Raw genomic sequence first — 23,012 nt, forward strand, 5'->3', positions numbered from 1 at the left:
AGGATTATCAGAATTTGGTATCACATCATATTTCTGTGGTGAAGGACTCTTGTAAAAAAATCCCTGTACCCCGCGGTGTTATTTCTAATCATGGCAATATGCTAATGTGGCCCCGCCTGGCAGAAACATGAACGTTTGAGCACCTCTGCTTCCAGCCATGTGTGCGTGACGGACAGCCACAGCTGCCGACAACCGAAATAGCGGCATGGAGGCGACCCAAACAAGGGGACGAGTCCCACGGGCAGATCGCAACCCGGTCCACCTCTGCTTACTAGCCTCCTTCCCACCCTGGGAAGCGTTTCAACCCCCAGTGGGAGCAGGTTTATTTTTGGCCGCGGTAGGGGTCGGGCTAAGGAGGACGTTCCTGTGGAAGCATCTCATGAGATCTTCACTCACTGTAACCCGTTCCACCTTGTCACTTGCTGTTTTGTTTTGGATCCCTTCCCCCCCCCGAAAAACATGACCTTGGGCAGCATGGAAGGTGCCGAGCTGTTCGATGCAGGAAGCAAAGGTCGCGGTCTGAGGGCCACCAAAGAGTTCAACGCCGGCCAGGTGGTCTTCGCCGAGGCCAGTTTCTCCGCGGTGGTCTTCGACAGGTAGGAGGCTCCAGCTCGGTTTCTAGATGATAAATCCTGGTGGAAAGAGCGGAGATGCGTTGAGGACAACTGGCAGGAGTTCCTGCACCTTCTCCAGGAGGCCGTGACCTCATTTTCAGGCCCCGCGCTGTCATGACGCCAGTAAAAACATTGCTGACACCGCGTCATGTGAACCTCATCGCCTAATGTTCAGTACCTTTCGGCCGTGCCGTTTTGCAAAAGCTGGGAAATTGTTATAATTATGCTAATTAATTCATTTGAAATCGGAATGAACTTACATTCTGAATACATATGCTAGCCCTGTGTTCTTATTTGACAAGCTAGTTTCTTGTGTATTGGAGATAAAGAATACTCACCCCACATCTAAATACTGGGTTTAAACATGAACACAACCTTTTTGTGTCATTTTTTTCCACAGCGAAAAAATAAATAAAAATTGAAGAGGTTTGGTTTCCTCAAGCAAGTTATTTAACAGCAGCAGCAGCAACAGCCTCTACTGCCACAAGATGCTAACAGATGCTACCTGATGCTAATTACCTACCTGTTTGTATACTTAGATTTCATCAAAATTAAATGTCCTCTTTTTGTATCCTCGCTATTTTGCCTATTTTAAATCTTAACAGGATGGCTTCATGCCTCATCATAACTTGTTTATTTAAAAAAAAAAAAAAAATCTAACGGAGCTTCACTAACTCAAAGTTGTCACTTCCTGTGAGATTTTTTAAACGGCCTAATTTACAGGCTTTTAATTTGAAGGAGTAAAACAGGAAACACTTCTAGGTGTGAACAGGAAATTTACATCTTATCTAATCTCATAAGATGAACTTTGTTGATCCCTATAAAGGAAATTCCTTTGTCACAGTATCGTAACAGTTACAATGTCAACAAATAAAAAAAGTTAGATAAATACGAATATAAATAGAAATAGAAATAGAAGACAGAAGCAAGACATCCACGACTGTGTTTAAATACAACCGTGTTTAAAGCCATGCTCTAATTTCATACCCAGTACTGTTGAGATTTTCTTGTGAACTAGTAACCTGATGAATGATTCATTCTAACATTTTTATAATAATTTATTATTGCGATTTATTATTATTACAAATAAAGCAGACTAGGCCATCTGTATTTGTATATTTTTATCACAAAAACAGATTAAAAAAAAAAAACATTGCACAGAAAGACATTTCCTTGGGTGTTATATTTTAGACCAACCCTGACCCCTCTCCCCTGTTTCGGCCCATGTCGACCCCCAGCCTGGCCGCCCAGGTTTGCCACAGCTGCTTCCGCCATCAGGCCAACCTGCACCGCTGTGCCCAGTGCAAGTTCGCCCACTACTGCAATCGTACCTGCCAGACGGCCTGCTGGAACGAACACAAGCGGGAGTGTGCCGCCATCAGGAAGGTCATTAACGCGCCCAACGCCAATGTTCGGTGAGGAAAACGAATAAAAACACGCATTTATATCGTATCTGCACCATAATTAACCCTCGTGTTATGTTAAGGGTCAATTTGACCCATTTCACCCATTGACCCAATGGGTCAAATTGACCCTTAACATAATATGAGGGTTAATGAGGGTAAATACTGTTTATGAATAGAACTTCATGACAACATGTGCAATATTCAGAACTGTGCAATATTTCATTTCATAACAGCTACACTACAATTTTTCTTTTTATCATACTATTGTGCACTCCTTACCTCACTTGTTACTAAGACACTTATAGTTTTATCACTTGTTTACTAAGACACTTTATAGTTTCACTGAGACACTTTATAGTTTATTTTTATTTCTAATTCTGCCTTTTTCTTTTTATTATTTATTACTGTTATATTTTCTGTAACTCTGGCACAACAATTTCCTTTGGGATTAATAAAGTTGTTCTTATCTTATCTTATCTTATCTTATTAATTGATCATGTTTTTTTTCCACCTGTTCACTTGCATTTTGTTGTTTACTCAAGGGGAAAATTGCATAAATTGGAAAAACATCAGCGTAATTTAAACCACATATTTAAAGCATTTTCCCCATTAAATCCTTCAGCTGGTTGTTACTTCAATCATTATTTGTTTAATGATATTTTTCCCCGAAACCCTCAGCCATGTTTGTAGTTTTTGACATCGTGGAGGCGGTGGAGAACCTGAGGTCATTTGAAGCGGCGATGGAATTCTTCTGCTGACATTCTGCTTGTGTAAGATGTTTGTGGTCACGGGTGCCGTCTTCCACCCTCCTCCTCCCCCCAGCTTGGCTGCACGTGTGCTGTGGCGCACCCACAAGGATTCGGGCATCGCCACAGACAGTCAGCTGGTTTCCGTGGAGCAGCTGCAGGACCACGTGTCCTTCTTGCCGGAAAGCGAACTCAAACAGCTCCGGGCCGATGTGCGGAGCTTCCAGGAGTTCTGGTCCTACCGGAGCCGCAAGCACTCCGACGAATTCGTCGAACGCATCTTCGGCATTGTAAACACCGGCATTATCGGCCTTCGCGCCAAATGTCACGTATTTGTGTTTTTATACGCGGCACAAATTGGCCCCTGCTTTCTCTGCAGATCAAGGGGAACGGGTTCACGCTGAGCGACCAGAGGGGCCTCCAAGCCGTCGGGGTTGGGATTTTCCCCAACCTGTGTCTGGTCAACCACGACTGCTGGCCCAACTGCACCGTCGTCTTCAACCACGGCGAGTAGGTGTCGGAGATTACGCCTCCGGTGATCCCATCGGTCCTGTCATTTGTTGACATAAATCAAATACGTCAAAATAAACCTCACTCATTCACCCTTGTCTATTTTTTTTTACTCCTTTCTGGTGCCATTCTGTTTATTTTTGTCATTGTTATTGTCACTGTTTCTGTTCTTGCCCCTGTCTTTTTTTTTTTTGCATTCTGCTGTCTATTCTTATCCTTGTTTCTCTTTTATCTATATTTATACTCTATTACCTATTATAGATATTATATTTATCCTTGTTGTCATTCTGTTATCTGTTCCTGTCCTATAATAACAGACAATTTTCACTCTTCTATTTATATTTCCATTCATATTTATTGATATTATCATTGTTTCGCTGATGTGACAAAAGAATTTCCCCTATGGGGATCAATGAATAAATACAAAGCGGCATTAAATCATCACTTATACTGACAGAAATGTTATCCGCAATGTTTAAGAAATACTTTACCCTTTTCTTATTGATAATCTCATTTGTTTTCTTTCTTTTTCGCAGCCAATCAGCTGTGAGCTCTACTCTCCACTCTCAGAGAAGGTACGTTTCATCCCTTCATGGCGGTTGAACAAAAGCAAGGGCGGTTTTATCTCGATTAGAGCAAAACTCTCAAATTTCTTAAGAAAAAAAAAAGTCCCTGAGTGTCACCCAAAATGGAGATTAAGGATTTAATCATGTATTCAAATTACCGTATTCTCCACCAGGATCGAGCTGCGAGCTCTGGGGAAGATCTCCGAGGGCGAAGAGCTGACTGTCAGCTACGTGGACTTTCTGGACGTTTCCGCCGATCGCCAGAAGAACCTGAAGGAACACTTCCACTTCGACTGCACGTGCCAGCACTGCAGTCAGCACGTCAAGGACGACCTGATGACGGCCGCTGCAGACGCCAAAGTGAGAGCGTGGTCGCGTTTGCGCGTGGAGATACACGAACTAAATAACAATCCCGCAATTCCCTGCGTCCCCTTCAGCCCTCTGCTGACAAGCTGAAAGAAGTGATTGCCTTCAGTAAAGAGAGTCTGGAGAAGATCCAGAGGTCACGCCAAGATGGAGACTACAAGGAGGTACTGCTTCTCCGCACTCCAGTCCCGGTCCAGCTACGTGGTGTTCACGCCTCTTCCTCCTTTCTCAGATGGCCAGGCTGTGCCGGGAGTGTCTGGAGAAGCAGGAGAACGTTCTGTCCAACACCCATCTGGACCGTTTGCGTGTTCTCAGCGTGGCCAGCGAGGTGTTCTCCTACCTGCGCCTGTTTTCCGAGGGAGCCGACTGCGCCCGCAAGATGGTGGAGGGATACCTGTGAGCGCTTCGACGCGGAAAGCGGTATCCGGCGCCGGGGTGTGTCGATGCTAATTTTCCACATTTCCTATTCCCCGCAAACCCGCAGGAAGTTGTATCACCCCAACAACGCCGAATTGGGTTTGGCCGTCATGCGCGCCGGCATCACGCACTGGCACGCGGGACGGGTTGAGCTGGGCCACGGCTTGGTCTGCAAGGCCTACCGCATCCTCATGGTCACCCACGGACCCAACCACGCCATCACCAAAGATCTGGAGGTAGTAAATGCCTCTTAATCTGTAAAGCGAACCCGTACTTTTAATTTCTTAATCCAACCCCCCCGCTCTTGCAGACCATACGCATGCAGACGGAGAAGGAGCTGAAGATGCTGAAGCAGGAAGCGGCCGCAGAGGCGGGTCAAGGCGCGCAGCTCCGTCACTGAGGTTTCGCACCGACCTCGAGACGTGCACGGATGTTACACGCCAAATTGCATTAAAAGAAAATGAAATGCAAAGAACGGCTTTGTGCACTAGCTGTATCCGCTCAGTGGCTTCATCTAAAACACCGGCTTTGTGATCACGACTTGGTTTTCTGATAATAATCAAGGAAAGTTTTTTGTGGAACTAAAACGGATTGCTTTATGAAAAGAAGTAGGATCCGATACTGCAAACCCACGTGTCTCCTCCCGAGTAAGACGTACAAAGCTGCTTTGAGAGATACTGTCACTAAAAAGGATATCATTTTAAATTAAATTTAAAAAAAAAATCACATATCAAATAATTCCATTTACTTGTTTCCCATCAAAAACTGCATAATAAATGAAAACGTGAAATGTTTTCAACCTGAAAGTACCACAAAACGTCGGACAAAGATCGTCCTGTGCGTGTTCGTGATGCCACAGACGGCGCTCGTAGCCCCGCCGCTTACAATCAGACCTTTAAAGAAAGAAGAAAAATGGAAAAGAAAAATAGACACTCTGCAGTGACGGACCCGCGGAGCGGCGACTCCGCAGGTCCATCGTCCTGCACGGCCGAGTGCAAACATTTGAGCGTAGCAACAAGAGCGTAAACGCCTGAAAGCAAAACGTTTCTCCTGATAAACACGAGGAACAAGACTGACTAAGATGGTCTTTCGGGGAGATAAAAATCACTCAGCAGAGGCTTTAACTGCGAGGTCACACTGTATTGACAGCTACATCCTATCACATAGGAACAAAGGAAGGACTCTTTACAAGAAGACTTGATTGTTGACTGTTTTTTCTGTGTGTGTGTGCGGAGGAAAGCGGGATGTGACTGTTAGGAGTCCGTCTGCAGAGTTCAGCCCTGAGAAGTGGCATCTCGATAGATGTCAAAGGTCGTCCAGTAATATAATAAGAGTCACGGCTCGGTTACGTGCGTGTGAATTGCATACCGATGTCCCTTCGGCGCTTTGAATAAATATTCGATACTCTTAAAGTCCCTCTACCAGACTCCGCGCTGCTCTACTACCACCGATGTACAAAATGACTCGGAGAGAAACAACAAAACCCTCCGATTGTTTAAAAATAAAGCATTAATTTCATAAATACGTACAAATCTGGAGAAAAAGAAGAGGTTCGAATATTTTCTAATCCACCGTATCAAAGATTCAGGAAGATATATTAACAATATCGTACATTAGTGTTTCCAGCATCAGCTTGGCAAGAGTCTGTTTACGGTCTCGGCCTCGTGAGGAATCGATAAAATCGAACCCAATCGGAGCTGTAAAGTGACAGCTTTTGGAAAAAAAAAGGGTGCTCCGTCTCACTGGACCACGCAGAGGTCCGTGCCGGACTCGTCCGGGTCGTCCCCCGTCCTGTCGGGGTCTCCGTCCCGGCTCCGGTGGGTCCTGCCGCGCCCGTCGGACGAACCGTCCTGCTCGTACGCCTGCGGCTCCAGGCTCTGCCTCAGCCGGAGCAGCAGCTCCTTGCCGTCGCTGGACGGCAGGTTCCCAAGGTAGTACTGTGGCGCCAGCTCCACCAGCCTGCGGCGGAGACATTTACGGTTTCTGCAGCCTGCTTTGCAAAAAAAAAGAAATCCAGCGAGCGGTGACTCACATCTGGGGGTGAACTTGGGACGCGATGCGGATGCAGTTGTCGCAGGAGATGGTGAACTGGTGGTAGAGGACCCAGCCGGGGGGCACGGGACGCGGCTGGCGGCACAGGTAGGACGACAGGTGATGCAGGTGAGCCACGTGGCGGTGAGTTAGCAAGAGGTAGTTGCCCGAGCCGTCCACGTCGTGAGCCACCTGATGACGACAAGAGCCTTTTACTCGGTGCGTTACTTCACCCCACCGGACACACACACACACACACACACACACACACACACACACACACACACACACACACACACACACACACACACACACACAGTGGAACCTTGATCTAGGAGTTTACCGTAATTTCCGGACTATTGCGCGCACCTCAATATAAGCCGCACCGGCTAGCTGCTAGCCGATCGCTATCTCGGGCTTCCTTCTGCGCGACACACAGTGGAACCTTGATTTAGGAGTTTACCGTAATTTCCGGACTATTGCGCGCACCTCAATATAAGCCGCACCGGCTAGCCGATCGCTATCTCCGGCTTCCTTCTGCGCGACACACACACACACAGTGGAACCTTGATCTAGGAGTTTACCGTAATTTTCGGACTATTGAGCGCACCTCAATATATCGCTAAAACCGTCAAAGTCGTCTTCTTCGGTGTCGGAGTTGAACAGACTCAGAATTTCTCGGTCATTTCATCGGTCCGATGTGACGGGGATAAATGTTTTAGCAGCGTGAAGCTCGTTAGCCCCCCGCCAAAAAAATGCCCATATATTAGCCGCGGTGTTGTTTACGTGAAAAAAGTCGCGGTTTATTGTCCGGAAATTACGGTAGTTGGTTTTGTGAACCGAGCTCGTACGTTAAATAAAATTTCCCATGTGAAATGACGAGAAACATGATTAATCCATTCTAGCCGCCTGGTTTTGTTACGTGTTTTTAAATATAAAAAAAACGTGCTCTATATATAGCAAATAATGTATAAAAAAATAATACCATAAAGTTAAATAGAATAAAATTGCTCTGCTGTGACCAAAAGAATTTCCCCTATGGGGATCAATAAAGTATAACTTATCTTAAAGAAATAAACTGGCTTTATGGAGTGTATTTATCCCGAGTGCGGATGAAGATGGCGGAGGAGGAGGAGTATTTCATTTGGTGCTATATCACTTTTTTTAACTTACTGGCTACACATTTAATTCTACAATGCATTGCTAAATATAACTAGATTCAAGATTCAAAAGATTTATTGTCGCATGTACAGTGTTAAAACACGTTTCCCAGTATAGTGAAATTCCTACTTTGCTGTCCGCAGTGCATTTGGATATGTGCTGACAGGAAGAGAGTGAACATTATTATAAGTATGATTATAGATATGAACATGAACAGTGCAATAGAACAGTGGCAGTGCAATAAGACGTTGGAGTGCAGCTTTGTGTGCAACTCACAAAGTGGAGGTGCAAGGATGAGTGCGATTTTAATGAGCAGTAAACTTTGCTGTACTTTATTGCTATCAGAAATGTGAGTGAAATAATTCGTACCAGCACAAAAAAGCAGAGATAAATCCTCGCACTTTTTGCATCATGATTTAGCCAGAACCCCTCAAGCAAAACGAATTATAGTTTGATACCCCGAAACTAGGTGAGCTACTTCAAGGCAGCGTATTTGTAGAGCGTATACAGGACTGTCTCAGAAAATTTGAATATGGTGATAAAGTTCTTTATCTTCTATAATGCAATTAAAAAAACAAAAATTACATTTTCATGATATTCTGATATTTTGAGATAGGATTCTTGAGTTTTTTTAAACCATAATCAGCTAAATGATAAAAGGCTGGCAATATTTCATTTGATTTGTAATGAATCCAGAATGTATGACATATTTGTTTTTGTAACTGTAATACAGAAGATAAAGATCTTTACCACCATATTCTAATTTTCTGAGACAGTCCTGTATATACATATACTTTATTGCTAGTAGAGTAGCGCACTTAACTATGATTTATTTCTAAAGTTAATTAAGTGACGGAGTGTTCAGAATTCAAGGATTTTCTCTGAACGGACAGCGGCGGCCACGTCGGTGTCAAACGCTCATCCCGCTCGCTCCAAACTCAGATCTCGGCTCGTATCGCGAAGCAAAAAATGAATCTTGGAAATCAAGGTTCCACTGTTTCGGACTAAATTTGCCAAAACCGGCTGCTTCGTCAGACGTGACGAGGATGATTTAGACCGACAAGCAAAAAAACAAATCAACATTCAAATGTTTCCGAACCGGGCATTGCAGGTGTGTGTTTCTATAAAGAACAGAATGGAGGTTTACTTTGAGGAAGAAACCTGAGATGAGGGCGCGTTTGATGTTTGTGCAGTTGTCTTGACAACCGAAAGCCGGGGGCGACACGGGAAGCTCAATACGCTGCAGCACCTCCAGCAGCTCTGCTCTGATCACCGCCGCCAAACGCAGGGCGCTGTGGTTGAGGAAGTTGGCGGCGCACCACGCCTCGTCCTCATTATCTGAAATTGGCACAGAGAGACGCCTTTGTCCATGTGGGAATATTATCACCCGTGAAGCTGAGACCCCTTTACAAACCACTCTCAAATGAAATTACAAGTGAAACGAGCACGCCGGACTGCAAGGAGCACGTGGGGGAAAAAGACATACGTTCCATGTAGGCGTTGTAGATGTTGATGAGCGACAGGTGGTCTCCCTCGGCGTGCATGAGAGGTCGCCAGTGAGAGATGGCGGCCTCCTCTTTGGTGGGCTCGGGCGTCAGAAAGCAGGACGGAGCTGAAACGAAGACGGCGGCATGACAAGACGCAGTCCAAAACTTCTGAAGAGACTGCCCTGAGATCTTTGTCGGTTGTTACCGGACGGCGAAACCCTCCGTCTGCATACCTGTCAGCATGGCGGCGATAGTCAGCAGCTCGTCAACGCAGTCGTACTCGCAGGAGGCGATCACGGCTTTGGCCAGCGCCGGTTCCAGCGGTAGCTCCGACATGATGATGCCCACCTCGGACAGGTTGCCGTCATCGTCCAGAGCTGCCAGGTAGTCCAGGTCCTCCAAGGCCTGCATTAGAGCTTCGGGGGCTGGGGGAGGTTGAAGAGATGCAGAACACTCGTGTGATCCTGCTACTCCATCCGCACATCTTTAAAAGAACTCGAACTATCATCCCACAACAACTCACATCTCAAGACTAGTTTTTAAGAGTTTTAAGTCTCAACCCAGTCTCAGACAAGCCCTGGGGTCTGCAACCTTTACCACTCTAAGAGCCATTTGGACCAGTTTCCCCAAAGTATAAAAAACACCAGGAGCCACGCAACCCTTTTGAAATTTAAAACGGCATATCACGTGACCGTATTTTCATGACTATAAGGCGCACATAAAAGTCTTAGATTTTCTTTAAAATGTGCGGCGCGCCCTATAGTGCAGTGCACCCTGTGTAAGTGGTAGCAAAAACCCTTAGAACGTTATTGGGGGAAGTGTGGACATTTGTATATAAAAGATCAGGTATGTGCGTTATGCAGAACATGTTGTTTTTAACAACCCTGAAAACATCGCCGACAAACACATCCAGCCACATCATCAACATGGACGAGGTGCTGCTCACTTTCGACATCCCGGTGAGTCACACTGTGGAGAAGAAGGGGACCAGCACGGTAGCAATACACACAACGGGGTACCTACAATCTTCCTTGAGACCACAGTTTCACTAAGAGTGGAAGGCAGCGCCGGGCGAGTTACGCCACAATTTGCGCATTGATTGTAGATGCTCGGGCTAACGTGTCTGCCGGCGCTGTTGTTCGAGCTTTCGCAAAAGCCGGCATCATTTCCGAGGAGCCGCAAGGCGCGGAAAGTGAGTCCTGACAGTGAAGAAAGTCAACCTGGCATGTTTGATGGAGATTTAACGCAGATGTTTAAATTAGATACAGAGGATGAGGACTTCGATGGGCTTGATTGATGACGATTACCAGAGAAAAAATGTGTACACCAAACTCAGTTTAGCTGAGTATACCCACTCTATTTTTAAATACGCACACTTGTATGCTTGTGTGTGTGTTGTTGTAAGGCGGACATAGTAGAGGACACCATTAGAACGTTAAAGGGGCGTGGATTGTACATAAAACCCGCGCCCTATAATCAGGTGCACCTTATGTGTGTGTTAAATACAATAATGGCACACATGACTGAGACTGTGCCTTTTAGTGTGGTGCGCCTTATTGTTGTGAAAATACGGTATATATATATATTTTTTTTTGGCCTTCATGCTATGTATCCAAATACACTGCGGACAGCAAAGTTGGAATTTCACTGTACGGGGAAACACGTTTCTACACTGTGCACGTGACAATAAAAGCTTTGAATGTGTAAACGAAATGTGTTACAGTGAAAAACTGCAGAGAAAACAACATGACTTTTCTCCAAGCAACAAAACATTTTGAACTCAGAGTATTTTTCTTAAAAGTAACTTTCAACCAAATGCTTTTTTTTTTTCAATGTCTATTTGAGGCCTTCTGGTATTTATAAAAAAAGACGAACTTCAGTTATCCATCGGCAAGAAACCAAAAATATCCGTCCTGTCTCTGTGCTGTCATCCTTTTACTGGCGCGTGCAGTCGTTTATTAAGAGCGACAAAAATATTTTAACACGTTTTATTTCGATGTGACAAGATCGCCATCATTTTCAAATTTAAACTTACATTTTAAAACTAAACAAACTAAAATAAAATACATTTTGATTAAATACTTGATTAGACCACAGGGAGCCGCAGGGATGCGTATTGTTGCTGTGCTAGGATAAAGTGTAATTATACATCCACAGTGAGTGGCAGTGGCACGCTCATTGTTGGTGTGCGCAGAGTATTAGCTCTATGGCATTATTTTTTTTTTTTTTTTTTTCGCAGTGCAGTGAAAAAACCCTCAAGAGACATCATGGGAAAATTTTGAAAAAAAATATACTGACTTCATCATTTTGAGAGAAAAAAAAAATCAGCAGAAATTGTTTTATTCATTTTTTTTTTTGTAGGTTAAAGTGTTTTATATGTTTAGCTCCCGAGTTAATGCTGATCAATTTGATTTTTCTATTATTATTTATTGATTTTATTTCATTTTATTTTTCAGTGTCAAGTGGTTCAGTCGGTCAATTTATAGTTTAAATTTTCATTTTTTTTTAATTTCAGGTAAATTAATGCACTTCAAAACACAATCTTAATAAAGTTGTTCTTTGTTGCAAGTTGATCTATATTTCTTTCTTTTTTTTTCTTTTCTTTAATGTTAATACGGATACAATGCTATGCAGAGGTGTACATATATATAACAATTTTGTAGACAAATGATATTATTTATAGTTGTGGTGGAGAAAGGGCGGGCGTATCAGAAAATAACTGAAAAGCCCTGGGCTGGGCTGGAATTGAGATTTTACAGTGTAAGAATGTGGATCTTTCATCTAAAAGATTTGGAAACGACTGGTGGAAAACAACTCAAATCTTTCAGCAATTTTTTTTTCCACCATGCAATGTTTTCACCAGGTACTTGCAGAGCCTCCCCTATTTCCGTCCATCGCTTTTCCTTCCCCGCTCGGTCGCGATACTTAGGAGTGTTGATGTCGTCCAAGCCGGCCTTTTCCCCCAGTCTTTTCCAAATCTTTCAGATGAAAGATCCAGTCTTACACTATAAAATCTCAGCCTCGCCCAGTATCGTCTTAAGCTCCAAGACAGGGAAAAGACTGAGCTACAATGGCGCTAAGATTTCAGATTACCGCCTCACTCTTAACCACAAAGATGACGGGAGTGCACTGCGAGTCCAGTAAGACACTTCACATTTCCTCCCGGCTTTCAGTTTTAAGTCCACGACTGAGAAAATCACGAGGAGTAAGCCCGGCATTACCTGGTCTGTCCAGGAACTTGCATTGTCCCATGTCAGCAATGTCAAGCCTCTTCAGCAACAACACCAAGTGGCTGAGGTTCTCCTCCACCACCCCTGGACAATGAGCCTCTGCCATCCCATCATCGTAGAGAGACCGGGGGTAAAGACGCACACACAGTCCTAAAGGAAAAATATTCACTGATTGAAACTTTGATGCACATTTAACACATGGGCAGTCTGCAGTGACCTTTGACCTACCCGGAAGGCGGCTGTTCACCCGCTGAGATCGCATGTCGGCCTGTTGTTTACTGATGCTCTTCAGGACCTGTGAGTTTGCTCTGATCTGAGGGTTGTAAACCTGTGGCAAAGGGGAGAAAAGCGAAAAAATACAACCGCATTTAGAGGTTATCATTGCACACAACGATCCAGAACATGCTGATATCTATCTTGTGTAATAAATCTTATTCATGAATGCAAAATGTGCTACAAATAAATGTATCATTAGTTGTTGAGCGAGCTCTTTTTATGACATTTCGAAGAAAAATTGTTACAAAGCATACTGCTCTGAATAGGGGGTCAAACGGGGCTAAAAAAAAAATTGTGTATACCTTGAGTTAGTTGAGAGGAAATTATTAACTCATAGCTATGTAATGGATACTGTGTGAAGAAGCTTGAACCAGGGTGAAAAGTCTGGTGGCTGGGGTCTGTATTCGATTTAACTTCGAAAGAGGGCTTGTTGAGCCGCATTTTGTAATAACGGTGCATTTTGTAATAAACGTCCAAAATGTAATAACTTTTTCATTTCATTTTGTAATAAAGTCGCATTTTGTAATAAACTGCTGCATTTTGTAATAAACTGCCCCAACGCATTTTGTAATAAATTTTGCTGCATTATGTAATAAGTTATTACATTTTGAGAAGATTATTACAAAATGCACTTGCAACTTTTTTATTCTCCTTTGAATGGTGTACTGATAGTAATTGCTAAGTACTGCTACTAGGCTAATATAGTGATACTAATAATAGGCCTAACTTTCACAAATACTTTTAAGTAAAATAAAATACAATTAACAAACTTATGCTTTGGAATTGTTATTACATAATGCACCATGTTATTACATTTCCTAGAAAATAAAAAAGTTGCAAGTGCATTTTGTAATAATCTTCTCAATATGTAATAACTTATTTCATAATGCGGCAAAATTTATTACAAAATGCATTGGGGCAGTTTATTACAAAATGCAGCTTTATTACAAAATGAAAAAGTTATTACATTTCGGACGTTTATTACAAAATGCACTGTTATTACAAAATGCGGCTCAACAGGGCTGGAACGGCACAAAAATCTGTGCAAAAAGCTAACGTTTTTAAATAATACTTTGTTCACAGAATAGTTTTTATTTTGTAAAATGCTTGGATTTTTTTTTACAAAAGGCGTTGTGCCTTGACACATGCGTCCACTGGGAGGTGGTGTTTTGCAGTTGTCACACAGCATTAGCCCAAAGAATGACACACTTTTGTTTACAGTGTGTAATCCCGACAGTAAACGTAGCTTAGCTGAGCAAATATCTGTGGAGGATGTTTGTTCGGTAGCAGGTTCAACAGCTTGCGTTGCTAAGTGTGCTACGAGGGCTAACAGCGATGTCTTAACATTGCGCTAACATGCTGAAGATTATCATTGTCATATGTTGGTTTAGCAATTTCTGCATAAACAATTCCACCATTTACGTTCAACTTACGGTTTTGAGCTGGAGGCCGGTGTCTATGACGTAGCGTACAGCCGGTAGTGAGAAGGAGGCCTCCCCGAGGGTATCAGTCAGGATCACCTTCCTCTTGATCCCTGGCCCGGCCGCCTCCGAGCCGCCGGCCTCATTCTGGGTTGAGGCTTCAGGGTTGGCCTCGTACACTCGCTGGGTCTGTCCACCCAGTCCAGCGTGGAGGGGCAAGATCCTAAGAGCACCCAGCTGAGGGCTCAGGGAGATACACTCCGTCTCCAGCAGGGTCGAACACGTCTCGATTTCCTACGCAAAGGATGACAACAAATGGTATGTTTAAATCGGTTCTGCAAAATATTGAAAAATCTATCCCTCAACCAAACGTACGAAATTGCCAGGGCAGCCAATTTGCAAGCCGATATTCCTGTATTCATGACTTTGAGGTGCGCTGATACCGCCGCAACTCATTTGTACACTCATTTGGTCCACTCTGGGTCAATAAGTCAAAACAGCTTCTTGCCGTGGGAGACCCCATTTTGTCTTTGTATGTGTGTGTTATTGTTCGGATAACTTCTGGAAATGAATGTTAAATTACACCTAGGTCTCACAGGGCAAGTGTAAGGCATATTCATGGCTCCCGACACTAATAGTACCGTTATTTCCGGACTATAAACCTCTTTCAACACAGCGGCTTCAATAATGATGCGGCTAATTTATGGATTTTTTTGGGCTGATGTGCTTCATGCTGGCAAAACATTTAGCATCGTCACATCAGACCCATGAAAGTACCATATAATTCTGAGGCCGTTCAATTCCTACACCGAGAAAGACGACTTTAACAGTTTTAATGCGCAGGAGGAAGACGAAATAGCGATCACCTGGAGTAGGACAAAGCGGGGAAAGAAAAGGGATGGATGGATGGACTTTTCCTTGTGTTATGTATTATTCACTTTTTTCATCAGCCGTGTTACAGGTGCTGTTCGGAAAAAAGCATTTCCAGTACTTATTTGTGGATGTCACTGGTATGTATTTAAGTAAAAGTTTAAAAAAAAAATGTTCCTGTGTAACATCTTTCTGTGTAAATACCTCATGTTACAATGCAGTATTATAGACAAATGCGGCCTAAATATTTAGACATATATTTATTTAATCATTTTTATGAAGGTGCACTCAATTGTCCGGAAATAATGGTATTTTTAAGTGCAAATTACAAAATAAATTTTCATTTAAGTTTTTGACATTTTTATGAATATTTTTGAAATTTTTAATGGATATTTTGATGATAAAACTCCCAAGTAAATTCTTTCCAAAAATTCAGTTTGGAAGCACAAAATACGAACGTGTATCTGTCTACGTGCATATGTGTGCACGCATGTGTCGGCCAGGAAACACAACACCCCGATCCAACAGTCTCAGTTCGATGTTTCCTGGTTTCCCTTGGTCTTTAGAACAAAACAAAGCGGAGAAACTCTCCATTTGACCCGAGGTTACGAGTACAAAACAGATACAATCACTGCACAATCTCTAAAAATGACCTCTTATATTTACTGGGCCTTTTTTTTGAGAAGTAAACCAGGTCAGTGTTGATGATTTGACACGCCAACGAAAGGTTGAAAATCTCATCCCGCCATTTTTTTTTAACATTATTTTATGGCATATCAGTATGGGTTATAGTGGAAAAGTGGAAAGTTGTGTCAAAACAAAACACTGAAAATTCTTCACTCGACACGTCCCGCGGTAATCATATCTTTGTGCTTCAAACAGTGAATAAAAAAAACAAAAAAAAAACATGATGAACTAAAAAGGGTTTAAAATTCTCAAAATATGAGATTATTTTCGGGCAGAACTGCCACTGTCCAGCTAATACCTGTGCACTGGCCAGAAACACCAACACATCGCCATCCTCTCCTCTTCGATGCAGATCCAGTACCATGTGACAAGCGGCCCCCACGGGGTCCTTCCCAGGCGCCAGCTCCCGGTACATCATCTCCACCCCTTTGACCTTCTCAGCGCCCTCTTCATCGCCGCCCTCCTGCTGAGTAGGGCTGTCTGAGAGCAAGCTGTGGATGGACAGGTGAGGGACGGAGGGGCCCAGGAAGGAGGCCAGGCGGGGCGCGAGGGACGGGTGGGAGAGCAGAACCACCCGGAAGTTGTCGGGCCTTTGACGACAGACGTCGCACAGCAGGCCGAGAAGTACGTCCGTGGCCACGGTGCGCTCCTGCAGCTCGTCCAAGACCACCACCCCGTACTGATGCAGAAGGGGGTCTGACATCATCTCCTCCAGCAGCAGAGTGTCGCTGGCGAACCTAGCGAGATCACAAAGGCGCCGGTGAACTACAACCGCCTTTACTTCCATAAGAAAATACACCCGTGTATTTTTAGGTCATCATTTCAGTGATGATATGGCGTGATTATCTTTCAGTAAAGGAACACTTTTCGAGCCAAGTGCAGGGACAAAGGAGTCCAGGTGTGGCTGTTAGCGAAGGGAGGATCGAGTGACCCTGGGAAAAGCCAATAACGCGATCCGTATTATAACTGAGAAGACGACACGGAGCTCTGACATTTTATACTCAACTCGAGGGGTTCAGAAGGTTCCCCGAAGGGGAGTTGAGGTTCTTAACGTCTTTAAGCCATGGTGTAGTTTTCTTAATTTGTTTCCATGGCTGTCACAGAAAAGGCACGCGGTTATAGTGTGTTTAGGCTCATGTGCACGTCTTCGTTGTTGTAATCTGCACGGAGCGACATCTGCACGCACAACACAAAGACTTACACAAAAGATGGGAGATAAACCACCCTGCTAACACAATGAGGCAGTATTATAATAAATCAACCCCCCCTGTGTGAGTTTAAATGGGTCGCATACAAAAGTAGTATTTTAGAGGGAAGAAATAATTGTAGTTGAGTTGAAATAGTTGACGTCCGAAATAAGCCATGTGATAAACAGGATGTCAACAGGAAAAATCAAATTGTTAAATGATGTTTTCTCTTCCCAGTTTTTACATCAAACAGCCAAATGTGATTTAAAAATGGAAATCAGATTTATCTTTTTTTGCCTATTCAAATGCAGAGTATAATTTTTGATCCTTTCAGCTGTGGCGGAGAACTGCTTTATTGAGAATGACACGGCATCAATTTAGTGGTAATTGCATTTTGTCGAAGATAGCCAAATTCCAATTGATCTAGTTAAGCGTTCATTTGATTTAATAATGCATGTTTAAACGCTGCAAAGCGGGGCTTTATCCTTTCTGAGTGAAATTTAGTTTTACATTTATCTGCAGATTAAGGAGAGAACCAGGGTGGAAAATATGAATTTGTCTCAGATGAGCATGTGAAATGTTTATATGCATGTCAACAGCGCCGCTTTGTGAGCCACAACGTCACTCCGGCGCCCGTATCCGGTGGCTGTTACGCTATATCCTGACCTGAGCAGGGTGTCGGGTGTGCAGCTGTCGTCGTGAGACACCCTGTAGCCCACCTCCAGGCCCAGGCTCAGGTCCATCTCGTCGGCCACGCGGAGCGCCAGGCTCACCGCCGCCGCCGAATAGGGCTGGGAGCAGCAGACCAAGCCCTGGGAGAATTCAAATGACAAAGCATACTCCACGCACCACTGCGGCACCTGGAGAGAGGACGGGGAGGGAAAGACGACAGGCATTAAGAAATGAAAAATGCATTTAATTTATAAGGCTGTGGAAAAGCTAGAAACTGCACCACAGTCGGAATTTCCAAAAAGTAGAGTTGAGAGGGGGAAAAAAAAAAGAAATTCTCCAAGATTATAATTCATCTGTTTGTGACAAAACTTCGAAAATTTATGCCAACGAAGTGGATTATTGTGAATTTAGTCGTACGATATTTTTTTGTTTAAAGTTACGTGTGCGTCAAACAGAGTCATCGTGTCTGTAACAATTTAAATCAGATTTGCTATCCGATTAATTTCATAAGAGGTCCAGACAAGAGCAAAACATGGAACTTGATTTTTTTCACCATCAGCCTCCCTCTTCTCAAAATGTTTTATTACTTAACAATTCCTTTCAATTAATCATGACTCGAAAACCGTTCCACAATGTTTCTGCAGGGAATCTTTAATACTAAAAATATGATGATCTAATGCAGCACTGAGACTAAAACAGGATAAACATGGGTAAGAAAACAAGGTACTGAAATATGATTAAATATTTCAAGGCCACAGAGGGCATTACAATGTAATACCCGATGACTCCTGAGGCTACAGCAGGACAGACCGTCGGGTGAATAATGAGATATTTTGGGATGCTGGAGTCATTGTGTAAATTGTAAATCAACCTTTATTTCCCAAAGAATCAACTTTGCAAAAGCTTTTTAGACTCTTTTGTTAATTCTCTTTTGGCTAAATGTTGCTGCACATGAGAGAAAGACAGCGCAATCTATAACTTTTTAGATTTAGGGCTGTAATGCAATTGATTTTTTTTCCTTTATCATGATAAAAGCATTGTTCCTAGTGTCGCCAAGAAGACAAGGATTTTCAAAAGTTTAATTTTACTGTGGCCCTCAGCCTCTTTCAGCCGCCATCCAGAAATTCCTCTGCAGCATTTTCAGCATTCTTCTCTGGTTTTGCGTTCAGAACTGTCACACTCAAAAAAAAAACAAACAAAAAAAAAAACAAAACTGAACTTTACATCTCACAACCAGCGCCCTGCCAGCTCTTAGTGGTTGGGTTTAGACTTTTGGACCGGGTTTGCAACATTCCTCCAGCCTATGTTGTTGTTTTTCTTGTTGATCAGAATAAAAAAAAGGGAGATGCAAGCAAACATTTTGGAAAAAAAAAACAAATTGATGGGGAGGTAGTTCTGCAGCCGGAGATCCCTGGTCCCCTACCTGTGTGCTCTTCCCGGAGCCACTGGGAGCACTGAGCAGCACCATTCTGTTGCTCTCCAGCTGCTCCAAGAGACTCTGCCTGAGACGCCAGATGGGAAGCTGCCGCCTCTCGTCCAGCAGGGTGTAGTAGCGAGAGGAAAAGGGCAAACCGTCGTACGGGTTGACCTCGAGGTCTCCCAGCCCTTCCGCATCCCCTCCTCCTCCTCCTCCTCCTCCTCCTCCGCTCCCCTCCAGCCCCTCCTCATCTAACTCCCCGGACAGGAAGGAGGACACGGACAGCGAGTCCAAAGCTGCCGAAAGCTCCGAGGTGGCAGAGGGCTTCGCTGGTGGCGATGACATCGTCGGCAACGGCGGCGTCGGGGCGGGAAGCTGGAGTTCACCTGCAGGGAGAAAAGAATCGCATGTTGGATGGGACGGGGGTCGGCAAGACCCCGTGTCTGCGACAGCCGGCCCCTCACTGGCACCCGCAGCATGTCTGGTATTTCACTCGGGAATTTGTCTCCACCCCGAGCTGCTGAGCACGTTGGACAGATGCAACGCACATCATGTGACTAGGAAGGTCTACACGACTCCCTTTCTTTAATCTATAAATGTTCGCTGCTTTCGGGCAACGTTCTTTCATTTTATTATTGAATTCTTTCTAGTTTCACACATTAATGCAATATGGTTGAAAAAGGTGGTGTTTTAATTTTGTGTTTTAGTTATCTGTGTGTCATATTCTATAGGTGGTCTTAAGAGCCCCTATTCCAAATATGGAGTCTCAATAAACGTATGAATATGATGTCAGAGCTGACATAAGAAGACAAGAAAAGAATCATAACAGCAGATATTTCAGTGATGAAATATAGCGACGGGGCAAAGTTCATGCCAGAGGAGGTGTGCAGCGTTCACATATTGACTTTCATATTTGCACAGACAGCGCTGTACATAGCGCAACCTAATTTTCCTTGTCGAGATGATCATAAGACCTTGTCATATCTTTCATATGTATCTACTTCTGGGTAACAGATACTGCGCTGCAGAAGTAGGGAGACAGCAGGCTCCTGTATAACTCATGTCAGTGTGTAACAGTGCATGAGCAATACTGTTCTCAGCTCCTGCACCCTGTGGACAATCCGATTGCCCTCTGGTATCACAATGAACATCAGCCTAAATGCATGGGGGTCTGGGATCTGGAATCTGCCCGACTTCTTTCTGCAATTCAAGCCCGCCGGCACGGCGAGACCTATTTTCACCGATAACAATTTTATCCCGTTTCTAGGTTACAACTTCCTGCGGTCCCTTTATCAAGCTCGTTGGGTTCATCCTCTTCTTACCCTGTAGATAATTTTAAAAAGACGGTGTTGACATAGCAGCTACTGATATTTTCACGAGTATTGTTTTCCAGGACATTGTATATGCTATATAAACAAGAGTTACACCAATTAACCTACATATTTCCGTCTAGATTCCTCTTTAAAGTCTTTGTTAGGGCTCAAGCCACTGATTCATCTTGTAACTCCTACTGTTGTGGTTAGCTATGTCTGTATTTCACTTAACACAAATGCATTTACAGCAATTTATAATCAGTTGTCCCTAAATGCTTGTGAAAGGTGTCCGACTTCCAGTTAAAATATCTCTAAATCCGCCCTCCACGCTAAACAAAAAATAAGGTTACTGTTTAAAACAGATTTACAGTTATTAAAATAGGTGATTCTTGCTTCTTTCTGAGTTCTCCGCAGTTTATTTTCTTGGATCTCCCTGTGATTTCCAAATAATTATCTTGCAGGTACATCCATTATTTTGTTTATCCTGGTACCTTTTGGACCATTTATGTACAATTTCCAGGTACTTTCTTGCTATTTCGAAGGTCTCTCTTCATTTTTCAGGTCATCGCTTATGTATCTTGTAATCCATTATTATCATAATTATTATTAAAATTATAATTATTCCAATTAGATTGCATCTTTTGCTGAATTGCATCCATTATTTTGCAAAATAGTGGGTCGCCTGAAGACACCTGACTTCACAAATGTCTGTCCTCTAATCACAACACCGAGCTTGTTGTGCCCCTTAAGGTCTTGTATTTGTTGTGGTATTATTATATTATTAGTATTAGTATTATTAGGCTGCATCATTTACCAAATTTGATCTATTATTTTGAAAGACAAACAAACAAAAAAAAAAAAAAAAAAACACGGAAATTTCTTTGCTGTTTACTGAGACGGGAAATTTCTTGCGGAATACATAGCAGTTTATTTTTCTGGATTTCCCCCTAATTTTCAAATTATTACTTAGCAGACTTCAGGTACCTTAGTTACTTATGTACAATTTCCAGGTACTTTCTTCTATTTCGAAGGTCTCTATATTTTTCAGGTCATCGCTTAAGTATCTTGTATCTCATTTTTATCATTATCATGATTAAAATCAAAATTATTCAGATTAGGATGCATCTTTTTCCGAATTGAGTCTATTATTTTGCAAAATAGCAGGTCACCTGGAGACACCTGACTCCTGAACACACAAACGTCTGTCTTCCAATCACAACACCGGGCTTGTCACGCCACTTTGGCCGAACCTGCGTCTGCCGGGCACAGCGGAGCAGGACACGCACTTACATTTATAGAGATAATCCCATGAATTAAATAAGAATAAAAAATAAAGGGGAATACTTTACCTGTACAGATACATGATGCTAGCTAGGTGAGGTAACCGAGGACGAACAATCCTCCTCTTTCGCTCCCGGAGTCGTTCGGTCAGTTCATTCCAGTCAACCGAAACGCAGAAGCCGTTGTCGCATACCGGCGGTAACGGGACGCAGAACAATGAGAAATGATCCAAAAAGTGTCTATAATCGTCCCCCGTGAATCTTTACAGCCCTACTTCTTTCCTGTCTGCTGACAGTGACAATAAAAGACGGTGTTGACTCGCAGCCACTCTAGCTAGCAGCCGCCATGTTTGACTGTCCTGCTGTCAAATCTCGCGTTGCGTTCAGGGATCCTCGGAAAAAACCGCGTGAGACATTTGAGATCAACCAAACCATCGTATTTTGACGTTTATCTCATTGTGTTTTTCACACGTTTTTGACGATTAAAATAGACTTTGAAATTATTTTAAGTAAAATTCTAAATTAGTCTTCGTGCCTGGTCATGAGAACTTAAGTAACAAACCAATTACTGGTTTAAACCGTATAATAATAAGATTAGACCCGTCCACTTTCCCCCCACGCAAACCGCGTCCCACTGTTAAGGTCAATACGACGTCCGGCGTTGCTATGGTAACAGCTTCAACAGTCAGAATTCATGACAACATAAACAAGAATTTGAAATGACATCAGTCATTAAAAATAATATACCATACCAGAAAATAGCAAAAGAACATTTATTAGATCAAAATTGCCCAAAATAAAATGCTTTTATAGTAATAATAACAAATATAATAATAATAATAATAACATTTTATAGTAATAATATTTTTGCAATATTTCATTTCATTTCATAACAGCTTCATGTACAATATTTTTTCATACTCTTGTGCACTCCTTATCTTTCACTTGGCACGTAAGACCTTAAGACACTTTGTAGTCTTAACTTGTTATTTAAGACACTTTATAGTTTATTTGTATTTCTTATCCCCCCCTTTTTTTTTAACTGTTTATACAATTTTCTAATATCATTTATTATTGTTAATGTTTTTCTTGTAACTCTGGCACAACAATTTCCTTCGGGATAAAAATAAAGTTGTTCTTATTCTTATTCTTATATTTCATAATATTTTTTTAAAAATGTCTATAAACATCATTGTATTGTTTCCGTAATGATATTTGGGAAAGATTATGTGCTTAAAGGTGGCAGTCACACCAGAAACATTATTTTCTTCTAGCCTCTTGAAGTCTTTCTCCATTTAGAATCTCATTTCATTGTGAGCCATAAGGTTTTGGAAAGACAGTAGAATCTTGAATAT

General features: G+C 42.8%; 2 protein-coding genes across 2 annotated transcripts; one reads left to right on the forward strand and one right to left on the reverse strand.

Moving 5' to 3' along the window:
- The first annotated feature begins 250 nt into the window (after positions 1-250).
- LOC147220639 (histone-lysine N-methyltransferase Smyd1-like) lies at positions 251-5,097 on the forward strand. Its single transcript, XM_086170938.1, has 10 exons — positions 251-596; positions 1,853-2,029; positions 2,843-3,056; positions 3,146-3,276; positions 3,813-3,851; positions 4,016-4,202; positions 4,280-4,372; positions 4,441-4,604; positions 4,693-4,861; positions 4,936-5,097. Exons 1-10 carry the CDS (start codon positions 460-462, stop codon positions 5,023-5,025), a joined length of 1,401 nt encoding a protein of 466 aa, XP_086027064.1. The 5' UTR covers positions 251-459; the 3' UTR covers positions 5,026-5,097.
- Positions 5,098-5,822: 725 nt separating this feature from the next.
- dqx1 (DEAQ box RNA-dependent ATPase 1) lies at positions 5,823-22,027 on the reverse strand. Its single transcript, XM_086170936.1, has 12 exons — positions 21,727-22,027; positions 19,071-19,450; positions 17,642-17,835; positions 16,087-16,525; positions 14,244-14,525; positions 12,763-12,862; positions 12,526-12,684; positions 9,538-9,729; positions 9,304-9,429; positions 8,965-9,155; positions 6,658-6,848; positions 5,823-6,584 (listed from the first exon to the last, which is right to left on the reverse strand). Exons 2-12 carry the CDS (start codon positions 19,407-19,409, stop codon positions 6,365-6,367), a joined length of 2,433 nt encoding a protein of 810 aa, XP_086027062.1. The 5' UTR covers positions 19,410-19,450; positions 21,727-22,027; the 3' UTR covers positions 5,823-6,364.
- Positions 22,028-23,012: the final 985 nt, after the last annotated feature.

The sequence above is a fragment of the Fistularia commersonii genome, chromosome 23 (genome assembly GCF_037954325.1).
Source record: "Fistularia commersonii isolate RoL2024-O1a breed Wild chromosome 23, RoL_Fcom_v1.0, whole genome shotgun sequence".
In the NCBI taxonomy this organism is placed as follows: domain Eukaryota; kingdom Metazoa; phylum Chordata; class Actinopteri; order Syngnathiformes; family Fistulariidae; genus Fistularia; species Fistularia commersonii.

What these genes read in the sequence shown, in the direction of transcription:
- dqx1 (XM_086170936.1), bottom strand. Translation starts at nt 19,409, where the DNA reads ATGTCATCGCCACCAGCGAAGCCCTCTGCCACCTCGGAGCTTTCGGCA. An exon ending in CTACAACGCCTACATGGAAC is followed by an intron (nt 9,156 to 9,303) that starts GTATGTCTTTTT and finishes TGCCAATTTCAG; the next exon opens with ATAATGAGGACGAGGCGTGG. An exon ending in TCTCAGGTTTCTTCCTCAAA is followed by an intron (nt 6,849 to 8,964) that starts GTAAACCTCCAT and finishes TGTCGTCATCAG; the next exon opens with GTGGCTCACGACGTGGACGG.
- LOC147220639 (XM_086170938.1), top strand. Translation starts at nt 460, where the DNA reads ATGACCTTGGGCAGCATGGAAGGTGCCGAGCTGTTCGATGCAGGAAGC. An exon ending in TCCGCGGTGGTCTTCGACAG is followed by an intron (nt 597 to 1,852) that starts GTAGGAGGCTCC and finishes GTCGACCCCCAG; the next exon opens with CCTGGCCGCCCAGGTTTGCC. An exon ending in TCGAACGCATCTTCGGCATT is followed by an intron (nt 3,057 to 3,145) that starts GTAAACACCGGC and finishes CTTTCTCTGCAG; the next exon opens with ATCAAGGGGAACGGGTTCAC.